This window comes from Tenrec ecaudatus, chromosome 9 (assembly GCF_050624435.1).
Source record: "Tenrec ecaudatus isolate mTenEca1 chromosome 9, mTenEca1.hap1, whole genome shotgun sequence".
NCBI lineage: Eukaryota > Metazoa > Chordata > Mammalia > Afrosoricida > Tenrecidae > Tenrec > Tenrec ecaudatus.
The window spans coordinates 142,051,664-142,066,440 of record NC_134538.1 but is presented as its reverse complement, the minus strand read 5'-3'; the positions used below and the strand labels follow the sequence as shown (position 1 = coordinate 142,066,440).

The 14,777-nt window shown below is 45.2% G+C and overlaps 1 protein-coding gene across 15 annotated transcripts in view; it reads left to right on the top strand.

Annotated features, from left to right (window-relative positions):
• CADPS2 (calcium dependent secretion activator 2) overlaps positions 1-14,777 on the top strand; it is a 520,508-nt gene that overhangs the window by 136,000 nt on the left and 369,731 nt on the right. For all 15 annotated transcript variants that reach the window (XM_075557705.1, XM_075557702.1, XM_075557700.1 and 12 more), the window contains exon 2: positions 3,122-3,235. In XM_075557705.1, the coding sequence (XP_075413820.1) occupies positions 3,122-3,235 (114 nt within the window). The remainder of the gene's footprint in view (positions 1-3,121; positions 3,236-14,777) is intronic.

Genomic DNA, 14,777 nt, shown 5'->3' with positions numbered 1-14,777 from the left:
CTATGGTTCACCGACGCTTTACTTTGCCACCTACGATGTCTTTTTCTAGGGATTGAGTGCAGGTGACAGTGTCTCATAATACTCACTTCTAAGGAGCATTCTGGCTGTAATTCTTCCAAGCAGATTTGTTCATTCTCTTGGCAGTCCACAGTACTTTGAATATTCTTCGCCAACACCAAAATCCAAATGCATTCTTTTAGTAAAGGGTCAACTTTCACTTATCTATGAGGTGATTGAAAATTCCATGATTTGGGTCGGATGCAAGTGTTTAGTTCTCAAAGTGACATCATTGCTCTGTAAAACTTGAATGAAGTCTCGTGCAGTAGATCTGTCTCCTGTGATATGTCTTTTGATTTATTGACTCCTACCATGAGCATCAGATGTAGATCCAGGCAAGATGAAATCCTTGACAACATTAATTGTTGTCTCCGTTTATCATGATGTTGCCCAGTGGCCAAGTTGTGAAGATTTTTGTTTCCTGTACCTTGTGTTGCAATCCATACAGAAGGCTGCAGACTTTGATTTTCATCAGTATAATATTTACTGCCATTTCACATCATAAATACAACTGCACCGTCTTTTTCTCAGAAAAAAATACCAAAGCGTGACATTGAGTCAGGTACCTTTGCCATGTTTTATGGACTACAGTGTTTCCTTTGGGCGGAATTCCAGGAAGATGTGTTTCTTGGATCTACTGTTCTTGATTCCCATCCATGAAATTTCCCATATCGTAACTGCGACGGCGTAACCCACTGTCACAACATCTACATATGAACACTAGTAACAACTGTCGGAAACTACACAGAAGTCATGTTGGAATGGTTTTTAAAAGAACAAAATGCCTTAAAGGCGAGGACTTTGAATGAAGAAATCCACAGGCTGTATTTTTGAATGGTTTTCCTTTATCAGGTGAAGGAAGTGATCTTTGAAGTCCCCTCCAGTTCCTTGTCATTCCCGGGTCCCTGTCGGTCTCCATCAGCATTTTCCCTGGGCGCTTGGGTTGCAAGTTGAGGCCCTTCTTGGTGGGTCTTAGGGCTTGGCCGATCCAGAGCTCTCAGTTGCCTCCCTCTCTCAAATTGCAGTCAAATTTCCTCCCGCTTCCTTTTGTGAGCCAGGTGTACAGGCTGGATTTCTGGACTTAATTTGCTTTGTTGGTGCACACACAGGCACGCATGTGCATACACACGTCTCTGCTCTGTCCTTTGTTTCTCTTCATGCCACGGAAATAGGGAAAGAGCGATGATGGCAAAGTTCCTGGGTTTCAACAGCTGCATTTAGCTTCCCTGAAAATAGAGGAGATGGCCTTGGGGCAAAAAGGAATAAATAAAAGAAAGGAAAGCAAAAGGGATGATCGTCTCCTCTCCTCACTATTCAAAGCAAGACATTTTCCCTGCATGCCTGCGCAGAGCAGAGCCCTTCTGCATCAGTCTGTTCCTACCAGCAGCGGCTCCTGCACAAGCTGCCTCGTTTGTTAAACTCCTAACTCAGACCTGTGCTTTGCACCAGCCCGCCTCCTATTTATTTGAATGACTTTGGAGTGAGGCTTTGGAGCAGATTTAAGCTTATTTCTCCGTCAGCTTTCTTTTCAAAGCCCAGCCGTACCAGTTTGTTACGTCTTTCTAATCCTTTAATCATTTTATCCTCAGCATGTTTCAGGTGCTTCCCATCTCTGCGTAGCATCCAGAGCCAGACCTGAGTTCTTTAATAGAGGTTGATCCCCATCGAATAAAATGGAAGGATCGCCCGATGGCTGTTCCTTATGTAGTTGAGGATTTGTCGGTTTATCTCAAAAACATTCTCGTTCCTTCTCCGTTTAACAGACAAGGAGGTGAAACGGCCCCAAGAGCCCTCATCTGCCCTCCCACCAGGGCGGACATCCGGGGTGTGAGCCCATGCGAGTGCACAGGGTCCGTCCGGTTCTGGGTTTGACATTCCGCTGTTGTCTTGGAGCCCCCTGGACAGTGCAATGGCTTAAGCACTTCACTGCTAGCCAAAAGGTTATCCGTGCATCCCTACACAGAGTGGCCTTGGCGATTAATGTCTGAAAAGCCACTGCCTTAAGAACCCCATGGAGCAGTTCATGAGGTCACCGTGGGTCTGAATTGATGGACAACTTTTTTGGTTAGGCTTTGGTTGTCTTGAAATCCACCGAGGGGCTTCACGTGTTCATTTTGCACCCGCCCTGACTCGTTATCCAGCCAGACCTGCTTGTAGTTGATTAGTAGGGGACCGTGTTGCCAATCACTGCCCGTACTGCATGCATCCTTGGTAGTAATTGATCCAGGGTTGTAAGCTCTTCCTAGTTTCACAGCTAGCCCGCAGCAAGCTATAGGACGTCAACTTTGCCCTGCTGTTGTCTGTTGTCTGTGGTAGCTCTTAGATCGGCCTCGTTTTTATGGGTGCTTCCAGTGTCTCCACTCAGTCCCTATGTTTATTCATGGCACCCCAAACAGCTGTTCTTTTCAGAGGGCCCTTCCTTGAGATCTTTTCTGTTCTCTGTGCCCTTGCTTCCTGTTACCTCTTGTCTTGGGCCGAGCATGGCACCGTCCCCTTCAAGAGTGCGTGCCCTCTCTGCTTTCTCTGTTCAGGAGAGCTGGCAATTCTGCCACACTTAGTTTCTTATTTAAAGTTTAGATTTTGCACTTGTCTGGGCAAAGAGGCTGGGAAGTCATCCCGGGAAGCCCATTTGAGGGAAGAGTGTTGGATGGTATGTCTTTTCCTTTTCCTTCATTGTGCTGCGGTGAAAATATAGTTCCCACAGACCCCGTTCCTGTGCGCAATTCAGTGGTGCCAGTTACATCCACGAGGCTGTGCCACCTTCACCCGTATCCATCCATGAAGTCTACTTGAAAGCCAGAGTTCTCTTGCACGCAGGCAGTTGTTGGAAGTATTCAAACGGAACCAGCATTCAGGGTTATAAGAATTATTTGTCCTAATCTTGCTTTGCCAGGGGGTTGGTGCATTCTAAGTATTGCATCTCATGTACACATGGCAGGTATAACTCTTAAGTATTACAGTGATGGTGGTACAGTATTGAACGTAGCTGATTTCCAAGAATTATTATATTGGGGGGCGGGGTAGCTCATTTATCAACTAATTCTCTCTCTCTCTCTCCCCGCAGCTTAATAAGCAACAATTGCAGTTACTAAAAGAACGATTCCAGGCCTTCCTCAACGGGGAGACACAAATCGTAGCTGATGAGGCATTTTGCAACGCAGTGCGAAGTTACTATGAGGTAAGGTAAAGAGGGCTGCTTGGGGCCTTGCCCTCACCCTGCCACCACTTCTAAGACGCTCGGCAGAATGACAGGAAAGCTGTCAATACACAACCTTTCTGAGAGCATTGTCAGTTCTATTTTGCAACTTAAAATTCTTTAACTCCACAGCCTGGCTTTGAGAGAGGAACAAAATCTGAAAGTAGCCATTTTCACATCTTCTGAGAAGTGTTTAGAAAACTGTCCTGGCAGTGATTGATATAGCTAAGTAGAATTATCTTCAGGTCCTTATGTCTAAATTACTCTTTTTAATCAGGATTTCAATAGTAAATTGCTATCTTGTGTCATCTTGTTCCCTAGATGTGTAATCATTAAGGCCAGTAAGTAATTTCATGAGGATAGATTGAATTTCCTTTTTTTCTTGAAGGAAGGGTGCTACCCACACGACCTTATTGTTCCTCTTGAGTTAGCTTTGTGGGATATCTGGGCTTCTCTGTGGCTTGCCTGTGAGCACCGTGTTCACACATGGTCATTACCTGCTTCAATGAGTTGCCATTACATGTTAAGTCGAGATAGTTCCCTTCTTTTTCCGAAGCACTTGAGTCCCTGTGGAAAGGATTTCTCCCATTGTGCTGCTACTGTAAATCTTTCATCTGAAGGACCAGAGCATGCAAGCATTTATTAAACTAGTGATGGGAAAAGAGAGAGACAGAGAGAGAGAAATGCAGAGTTGGAAATGTGTCAGAACTTCGTGAATCAGGAATCCGTGTGTGTAGAATAGAACCGAGTAGCCAAATGAAGAGAGAACTGGTTGAATCTGTAATTTGTTAGTGGTATGCGTCAGAGGCTCCTAATGTCACTGGGGGAGGTTTACATGACCCCAAGCATTGCTCTGTTCAATTGAAGGGATGTAAAGAGAAGCCTTCCTTTCCAAGTAGTGAATTATATGAAACAAGTGGCCACTGTGGATGTTTTATTTAACGGAACCTTACCTCCAATTATTTTAACGGATGTTCCAATCCAAACCCACTGTAGTCATGTTGTTGCCATCAAGGCGATCCCAGTGTATAATGCCGATCCTAAGCGGATGGTTGCCACGTGTGTAAGTCTTTATAGGAGCAACTAGCCTCGTCTTGCTCCCAGAGAGTGGCTGCTGCCTTGAACTGCTAACCTTGTAGTTAGCTACCCATTGCTTACCCAATGGCCGCCTAGGGTTCCTGCCTTTAAAAATATGGGACTCCAGACACTTGTAAAGCAGACAAACAAACACAGGTTTGTACATTTCATTCTGTAAGAATCAAAGCCACACTCTTAGTAGATGCAGTATTGTCCTGGTTCTTACAAGATGAAATATAAGGCCCTGCACTTACATCATGTCGGAACAGAAGGACCTGCAGTCTGTGTGTTGGATGGATGGCACATTTTAAAGAAATGTGAGTCTGTTTTTAGTTTTGATGAACCTACCATGATCTGAAGATAAAGGGGCCCTGCAAGAATAGTGAGTTCAGCTTCAGTCTGCTCGCCTAGAGATTTAGAGCGCACCAACCCTACGGAGAAGTTCTGCTTGTCTTCAGGGCAACTGAGAGTCTAAATAGGCTCAGTGGCCGTGGGTGGCCGTGTCATAATATTGGGAATCCGATGGATGACATGCATGCCCTCTTAGTACTATCTTTGTAATACCTGTTTACATCTAAAATGATCCCCAAAATGTTGTTGTTAGGGGCCATTCAGTTAGTTCCAACCCACAGCGACTCAAAGCACAACAGCAGGAAATGCTGCCTGGTCCTGCACCAGCCTCGCCAGTCATTGCTCCTGTGCTGCGCCTTTGTTGCAGCCATGTGCCAGGGCATCTCGTTGGGGGCCTTCCTCGTTTAGATGCCCTTCCACTTTACCAAGCATGATGTCGTTCTCCAGGGACTGCTCTCCCTCCACTGGAACGTCTGTACCTTGGGTGACACTGCTGGCATTTGAAATACCAGGGAGGTAGCTTCCAGTATCACAGCAACACACGAGCCCCCGCAGTAGAGCAAACTGACAAATCAGTGGTGGATTCTAAAATTTAGTGGATTTAAAATCAGACCACAAAAAGGAAGCATCGTGTTGTTCGGTGGCCAAGGCTTAGTAAAAGGCACATTAGGAAGTGTCGATTAAAATACCGTAGCTCCGATGAAGGAACACACGCCCCATTGTATTGCACGAGGATTTGTGCTCTCCCCAGACGTCACATTCCTAGAATATTCCATTATCTTTTCATTCCATTTTCCCACGAACATTGTGAATCTCTCTAGTAAATAAGAGCTGTGGGCAATTGTAGGCATGTGGGGTGTGAAAGGGCGTGGGGATGTTTACTCTGGAGAGAGGTTAGCCTTGCTATGCGTTGTGTGTGGTTTCGGGGTTAAAATAGGATGCAAGAGGTAGGATTTCACTTACTGGCTCACCAGCTGAAGATGACAGGATGGCCTGGCAAGTTCATCGTGGCTGGAACTGGGCTCCAGCAGTACATCAAAATCTCTGGGAAAGCTCATGATGCAGACAGGTCCCACGGCTCTGTCCCAGACTTCTGGAATCAGACACTTAGAATTGGTGCTGGGAAAGCTCCCCAGATGCTTCAGTACAACTGGTGCCCCGCTAACCATTGAAGTTAGATGCAAACGAAGGAAGCATTGAAGAGGTGGTCCAACTGCGTGACCAAGGGATTTTTACCCTGATGCTAGTATTCCCAGCTAGTGTGGATGTGTGAGACTGCATTCAGATTGCCTGTGAGAGACATTCCAAGTGGTGTCCAGATTTGGGACATTACTCACTGAGTAGAGTTTGTTCTGCTTTACATCAGTGTCACAGTGGATCGGAACTGGCTCGATGGCATTTAATGACTACATGGTTTTTCTAGCTTAGTAGTTTATGTGGTTCTCTTCTTAGATCTTTTGAAATGCATCCCATCCCCCACCCCCTACCCCCAGTGTTGTATGCTATTTGCCAAATAGTGCTGTTTTCAACTATTAAAAAGCTGTCAGAAGTAATTTCTCATTTATTACCTTTACAATCCTTTAGCTGGTATGATCATTTCTGACCACAGAATATATATATGAGAAATCCTAATGAAATGTTTATAACCAATTAAAGGGAAATATGTCTCCACACTCTAGGGACACAAATTCTCCCGGAGTCTATTTGACGTTCTTTCTTCCTTCCTTTCTCTCAGCTCAACACTTGCTATTTCTGCAGTGATTGTTCTTCATAGCATTTTCCACTTTGCTCGTTTATCGGTGGACAATTAAGAGTCATCTCTATTCTTATATTGGTTGGATCTTCAGATATTTGGTTTACTTTAATTCTCTTTCATGCTTTGGGATTCCGTGAGACCCAAAGGTATAATTCTTCTCTCCATATTAGGTAACTAAAACATTCCTTTAGGTACCATATTTTTCTTTAAGGCAAATGTTTTTGTTTTTTGTATTTTCTACTGGGTCTTGGTCAGGTTGGACTCTGTGTGCTTGTATGCAGTGCCCTTTTAGGTATGTGTTCTGTTTGTCTCGGTGTGTCTACATCTATGCAGTGTTATTAAGTATTTGCTATGAGTACTGTGTGTCACATACAAGCAGATACCATGACAGGATAATTAAGGGTTTTCAATAACAACTCGTATAATCCCTAGGACATTCAGTTGTAGCAAAATGAAATCCATGTTCACAGTACAAGCAGAGACTAACCCCCACTTACAAAGACTGGTGACAGTGACTGTGTTGTATGTCGCCCTCCCTCGTCTCATTCCAACAACAACCTCTCTTGCGTGGGTAGCTATGTTGCTTGGGTTCCCCTTCACAGTGTCATATGTTGGGGTGGAACTCTTGCCATTGGTTTGGACCTCTGTCTCTCCCACTGTAGTGGGGAGGAGACGAGCACTAAAGCTCCCTCTGGTCACACAGGCTCATCCAGCATGTTCCTTGGTTGCTTTACACATTTCCTTTCCCACCTTCTTTCTGCAGGCTCCCACATCCCCAAAATGTACAGAATGTTTAGAAGGAGCATGATTGGAAACTATACCATTTGGGAACAAAGGTTCAGGCCATGGTATTTTTGATGTGTATACATATTCATGTTTGCTTTTGCTTGCATAAATTGATATCGCTTTAACTTCCTAGTCCATAACAGTAAACAACTTTATTTCAGAGGTCTGCTTTCTCCCAAGGAAATTGGGTTTATATATTCCAACTTCTTCTGCTAGCAATCATGGGGAATTATTCTTTTTTCTTTAATCGAAACCTTCTCTTGGGATGATACATCAACTGTTAATATACATACTTAAAAATTAAGTCCAGCTGTTCAGTGATTCAGGTGCCCTGGTGGTGGAGTGGGTGACATTTGGTTCGCAGTCTACAGGTTAGCAGTTCTAAACCACCAGCCACTCAATGGAAGTGAGTTTGGCTTTGTTTGGGTTCATTGGTTGGTTTGTGACGATAGTCTTGGTTTCCTGTAATGATGGTTCATAATAAAGTTGAGGGTTACGTCAACAGTGATGTCTTCTATTTGAAAGTGAGTGAAGGGTTGGAAAGATCAGCATTTCACTATTTTGATGACAATGTCTTGATGGCATTTTACTGTGAAGTAAAAATATTTACTTATTCTGAGAGATCTTTGATCTATCAGAATCTCCTTAAAATTTGGAAATAATACAATGAAAAGGCCATTTGGGGGTGTTTTTCCCCGCTTCCTCATTGTGTTTTGATGGTGGATCACCAAGTAAACAAAGATTGGCAGCCCACGGCAGGAGGGGATTTTAAAAAAGGTCCACACATTTGTAGCTTAAATCAAGTGAGCAGTCATGAGAATTGGAGTTCTGCAGATCACATTATATGTATTCCGTTTTGCTATTAGCCCTCATATGACGGTCTAAGGATGGCATCGTAAGTCCATCCTGCTACAAGGTCTGGAAAACTGTCTGAGGTTCAAATTCCCTTTTAAGTTGCTCAGTGTCAGCTGCCCACCATGCTGCTTTGTAGAACTTCTTGAGTCCCCCCATGTTGCTTTGAAGACTGGGTAACCTGTGGATTGTGGGATTCTGTTGCTTAGAAATAGATGCAGAAATGATCTCGCTTGAGCACCTTCTTTCCCTTGCTTCTCCTAAGTTTTGAAGAAAGAGTTAACTTTTCATCTCATCTCTCTTTCTGCTTCTAGAGTCTTGCAAGAGCCTGTTGCATCTGGCCAGGCAACCGTGATGCACCAGAAGCTCATTTGGTTGGCCTCAGTGTGGCCTTTGCTAAGCCATGGCTTTGGCAAGGGCTAGGGGATCAGATGGTGGAATGATAGGGCCTGGCCAGATATAACATGCTGAGTTTAGTGCTGAGGCCTGATACCACAATCCAGAATGTGTTTGCACAAATCCTATCTGTTTACAACACTTTCTCTTAATGTACAGAACCCGTTGGTTACCATCCGGTCATTTCCCGCTTATGGCTGCCCTACCTGTTACAGAATAGATTTTCTCTGTAGAGTTTTCTCAGTTGTAATTCATACAGAAGCAGAAAGTTTGGCCTTTCTTCTACGGAACTTCTGGGTAGTTTCAAATCATTAATTTTCTCATTAGCACCTGATCACAAACGGAGTCTGCCACCACCCAGGTTCCTTGTACTTCCTGTGAAAGGAATTCTTATCAAAACCTCTGCTACTTTAGTCAAACCGCCTCCTCGCTCACCGGTTATGTTGTTGATAAAAGGTATTTGCTATGAATGAGTCATGTTGATCGCCGAGAGCATATTTTCCAGCACCAGTCCTTCTTCCTGGTTTCCTACATTTGCGTTCTAATTGCCAATATTTATTGATACGTCTTGGCAGCATGTTTCCAACAACACAAACGGGGATTGTACAAAGAGACTTACCCAGATGGAATACACAGAAAACACATGTAGTGGCTCTTGGGGAAGAGGCTTTACAAAAGCTAAAACCAGGGTGAGGACTGACTGTGGAACAAACCATCAATTGCTCATATGTAAATTCAGGTTAAAGCTGAGGAAAATTAAAAAATGAGCCCACAGGAGTTTCAGGAATGTCTCAAGAACAAGCTTTGTTGCATGGAACATGAATACAGAAGACCTAAGGAGCTGAGGGAGGCCCTCCGGAACCTCATTCATGAAGAATCCAAGGGTCATGAGAATGACGGGAAGGAATCAGAGGAGATGTCAGAAGAGGCGCTGACACTTGCTCTTAACCCTAGAGTAGCTAGGGCACATGGAAGAAATAATGAAGTCAACGAGCTGAACAGAGCATTTCAAAGGGCACCTAGAGAAGACATAGTAAAATACTATAATAAAATGAGGAAAGACCTAGAGTTTAAAAACCGAAAACAAAACATGCTCAGCATATCTGAAACTGAAAGAACTCAAGAAAAAAAATTCAAGTTTTGAGGTACATCTTGAAAGATCCTATGGGCAAAATACTGAAGGAGGCAGGACGCATCAAAAGAAGATGGAAGGGATACTCAGAGTCACTACTAAAAAGAACTGGCCGACATTATGCCATTGAAGGAGATAGCATATGAGTAAGAGGCAATGGTGCAGAAGGAATAAATTCAAGCTGCACTGAAAGCATTCGCCAAAAGACAAGGCTCTAGGAATTGGTGGATTACCAATTGAAATGTTTCAACAGGCTGCATAAACACTGGAAGCCCCTTCGCTCTTCTGTGCCAGGACATTTGAAAGACGGCTACCTGGCCCACTGACTGAAAGAGATTCATACGCGCACCAAAGAAAGGTGCCCCAACAGAATGCTCAGACTATATACCAATATCCTTGACATCACGTACAAGTTAAATTTTGCTGAAGATCATCTAACAATGCCTGTAGCAGGATATTGGCAGAAAGCTGCCAGAAGTTCAAGCTAGATTCCAAAGTGGCCATGGAACAAGGGATATTGCTCATGTCAGATAGATCATGGCTGAAAGCAGAGGCCAGAAGATGTTTACCTGCGTGGTTTTGACTATACCAAGGCGTTCGACTGTGCCGATAATAATAAACACATGATAACCTAAAGAAAAATAGGAATTCAAACCATTTCATGGTGCTCCTGCTGAATCTGTTCGTGGATCGAGGGAGTACGCGTGATTTAATATCAGAAAGGTGTGCATCAGGAATGTGTGCTCTCACCATACGAGTCCAATCTGCATGTTGAACAAATAATCAGCGATGCTGGATTATAGAAAGAAAAAGTCAGCATCAGGATTGGAGTAAGTCTTGTTAGCAACCTGCTGTATGCCGGTAACACAACCTTGTGAGCTGAAAGTGAGGGGGACTTGCTCATGAAATTCAAGGATTGCAGCCTTCCAGTTGGTTTGCAACAATATTTAAAACAAAACAAAACGTAACTGGACCAATAGGTGACATCTCATTAAACGGAGAACATGTTGAAGTCGTCAAGGATTTTGTCTTGCTTGTAGCTACAATGAACGCTCATGGAAGCAGCAGTCAAGAGAGCAAAAGATGTGTTGTGCTAGGTAAATCTGCTTCACAAGACCCTTTAAGGAGTACTGAAAAGCAAGGATGTTACTCTGAGGACGAAGGTGCGCCTGACCCAAGCTGTGGAATTTTAAGTGTCCCGTATGCATGTGGAAGTTGGACTCTGAGTAAGGAAAGCTGAGGAAGAACTGGTGCATTTGAATTGTGGTGCCAGAGAAGAATTTTAAAAGTACCATGGGTGGCTAAAGAAACACTAATCTGTCTTCGAAAAAGGTCAGAGAGCTCCTAAGAGGCACCTGCGGTGAGGCTTCATCTCACATGCTTCGGGCATGTTAGGGGAGACCAGCCCCTGGAGGAGCAAATTATGCTTGGGCGAAACAGAGCATCCGTGAAAGAAAGGAGGGCCCATTAGCAAGTCGATGGACACACTGGCCGCAACAATGCGCTCAGGCATAGGGACAATTCTGAGGATGGGGCGGGCCTGTGCCGTGTTTCAGTCTGTTTGCTTAGGACCACTATGGGCTAAGACCGACTTGATGGCACCTGACAACAACAGCAACTCCTTACTCACTGCCACTGAGTCAATTCTCACTCACAGGGACCCTAAAGGATAGACTGGAACGCCTTTGGGTTTCGGAGCCTTTTCATCTTGACAAGAGTAGACCGCTTCTTCTGCCTCCTGTCTAGCCCCTGGTGGGGTGGAGCTACTGCCCTGGTGGTCAGCAGCTCACAATATGTAACCCACGACACCACGGGGGATCCCCACAGCCAAGCCCCGTGTCAGAAAAACCGTGTCCTCCCTCAGGAGGAAAGCAAAAACGTATAGAGTGACTTTCTGAGCAGAATCATGGCAAGCAGCTCCCGGAGGGGCCTGCAAAGCCCAGTGGGTCCCAGGTCACCTTTTCTAAGGGCGATCATTAGTCAGGAATTGCTCTTTAACTTTAAGTGCCTTATTCCTTGCAAAGCTGTGTAGTTCCATTTATTTCTCTTTAAACAAATATCTTACCAGCTTAAGGTAACTGCATTGAATATGTAGAGTTAATTACCTAGCCCATTAGACACCCTAGATTCTAGACCTTGTGCTGGGTGGGCTTCTTGTTTTGTAGCTGAAGGTCTTCATGACTGACCGTGGTCCGATTCCTGCATGTTTTTCCTGAACCAGCCTATTTCTCTGACGGAGTCACTGGTGCTGAAATTGTGTTCTTGTGTGACGCAAGCCTGTGCATCTCCTCTGTGGGCTGGATTCAAGAGGCCTGTGTCTGTCTTACTTTTAAAGCTGTGTGTGGTTCCTACCTCCACCCCAGCTTGGCTTCAAGGATGCGATCTTGAGTGGAAAGAATGCATCCTTGGCAGCACTGGTGCACCTGGCTTGTTTCAACCGTTCCTTAACCAGAGTCATCAGGAGAGACCGTCTCTGGAGAGGAACATCGTGCCTGGTAAGGAGCAACAGAAGAGAGGAAGGGCCTCCACAAGATGGAGGAGCACAGTGGCTGTCACAGTGGACTCCGGTGTAGGAGCAATTGTAAGGGCGCTGCAGGACTGGGCAGGGTTTCATTCTGTTTGCATAGGGTCCCTTGAGTTGGAACCGACTAGATGGCACATAAAAGCAACAGCAGCAGCAGCAGCAGCAAGCCCCCTGGAAAGGAGCGCTGTGGTGGTGCATGGGTGCTGTTAAGCAGCAGGTCACTGGCTGGCACTCACCCACCCTTCCCTGGGATGAGGAGATGGCGTTCTGATCCATAAAGATCACAGCTTGCGAGACCCTGTGGGTTAGCAATTCCCCGTCTCAGAGGGTTGCTATGAGTCAGAACCCGCGCAAGGGCAACAGGCTTAAGCTCCCGGGAACGTCACAGTGAGTTCGCACAGCCAGAGAGCATGTTTCCTAATTGCGGTACTGAGCCAGCCGGTTGCCTCTATCCGTTGTTGCCGTCTGAGGTCCCTGGAGGGCGTGCTTTCCTGTGGCACTGCAAGAGACACGCGGACAGTGTGGGCCCCTCAATGCACACTCTGCGATATGGAAAACGTCGTTTGCTTTTGTCCCCGAATGCACCCCCAGGATGAGTTTTCCTTTGCAGGTGAATTCTGGTGTCAGTGAGGCACGGTGCGGCAGTCCTTGTGGCTCTATCGCAGATACGAAGACAGGTATTCTCAGCACTCAACTGCCTTCAAATCGATTCCGATTCATAGCCAGCCGGTAGGACAGAGTAGAACTGCTCCGGTGGGTTTCAGAGGCCGTAATGCTACTGGAGAATAAACCCACCTTCCCCCCACTTGGATTAGACAGTGGTTTTGAACTTCTAACCTTTAGGATGGCAGCCCACCATACAACCCACCAAGTCACCAGGGCTGTGTTAGATCACATTCAGACTCTTTTGAAATATGTTGATAAACTACACTAAAACTACAGGGCATTTAAACCCTTGATACATTTTGTTATTTCATGAGTTATTAAAGGGGCACATAGGTTGCTAGAGCACGATTTATTTTGAAATTATTAGCAGGCCTGTATTTCAGTATAGTTGCTTTCCCCTGTAAAGAAAAGAACTCAGTGTCCCCGTTGCATTCCCGTAGATTAAGTTGTGGCTGTCATTTTATGCATCGAAAAGCACTAGCCTGAATGGGATCACTGCTGTCTGGTGGGTCACACGACAGAAACACTCAGCAGTCTGTAGCATAAAGGCTTCATCGCAAAGGACAGATTAAGAAAGGGGAGCAGAGACAGGTGCCCCAAAGAATGCCTTTCGTGTCTATCTGAGATGGACGCCCAGATCTAATGGCCCCCATCTATGTGGCCACTGCAAGAGACAGCCTTCCTGGACTTCAGTTTCTTCACCTGTGAAAAAGCGTTAACAGCATACCTACCTCCCTGGAGGGTAGATGATTAAACCAGGTAATGAGTTTCAATTGCCTGGCACCTTGCATGTGCCGACTGAGCGCCTGTTGGTCCTAGCTCCTGCAGTATTTCTTTCCTCACAAAGTATCGGCCATTGTTGGGCACCGTGCATGTCCTTTCTATCAAGGTGGACTCTGTTAATTACAAGCTAATGACTTCTCCAGTACAGAATGTGTCCTAAATAAAGGGAGCCGAGTGGGGCAGGGAGCTGAGTGTGGGTCTTCTAGCCTCAAAGGGGCGGCTCCAACTCACCAGCTGGGGGAGAAAGATGGGGCGTTCTGCGCCCATCAAGATTTACAGCCTCTGAAACCCAAAGGGGAAGGTTTGGGGGTTTGTGTTTGTTTGGGTCTTTTGGTTTGGAATGTAGAATAGTCTCAATCAAGCAATCAATTTATTTGATTTTCAAACTTCCTCGATTAAATGAACATTTCTTTATGTACCTAGTAAGCTACTCCCTATGATCTGGGAACAGAATAATGAATGAGACAAAGCCTCTCTGATCAAAGAGTATGTCATCCCCTGGGACAGACAGATGTACAGCACAGTTTGTGTTTAAAATTGCCGACCAGCTAATGCCAGGCCCCTTTTAAAGTTTTCCTTCATGTATTGAGCTCACCTAGAGGCTTCATTCAATATGCTGACGCCTGCCGGAACATGATGTCTATGTTGTTGTTGTATGCCGGAACATGATGTCCATGTTGTTGTTGTTGTGAATTGCCTTTGAGTTAGTTCCCTGACTCATGGTGACCCAGTGTAGAACAAAATGGAACCAGGGGTGGGGTGGTGCTGGTGCTGGTGGACGTGGACGTGGACAAGTAGTGGGTACACACTGGGCTGTTAGCTTCAAGGTCAGCAGTTTGAAACCACCAGTAGCTCCAAGGGAGAAAGATGAGGCTTTCTACTCTTGTCAAGATTTACAGTCTCAGAAACGCACGGGGGCGGTTCTACTTTGTCCGGTAGAGTTACCAGAAATCGGAATTGACTGGATGGCAGGGAGTTGGGTTTGTCTCTTATCCCCGTAAGTGGTTGTTGGTGGGTCTGTGATCCAGAAGACACAGACCAAACTTGACATTACAGTGTACAAACTATGGAAAATCAAACATGCTAACTTGCCTAGCACAGTTCAAGTAGTAATTTTTATGGTGAGCCGCATGAAACACACTAATATTTGGACATACTAAAAAAATGCTGTTGCAGTTGTACAACCCCAATAGCATTTGTG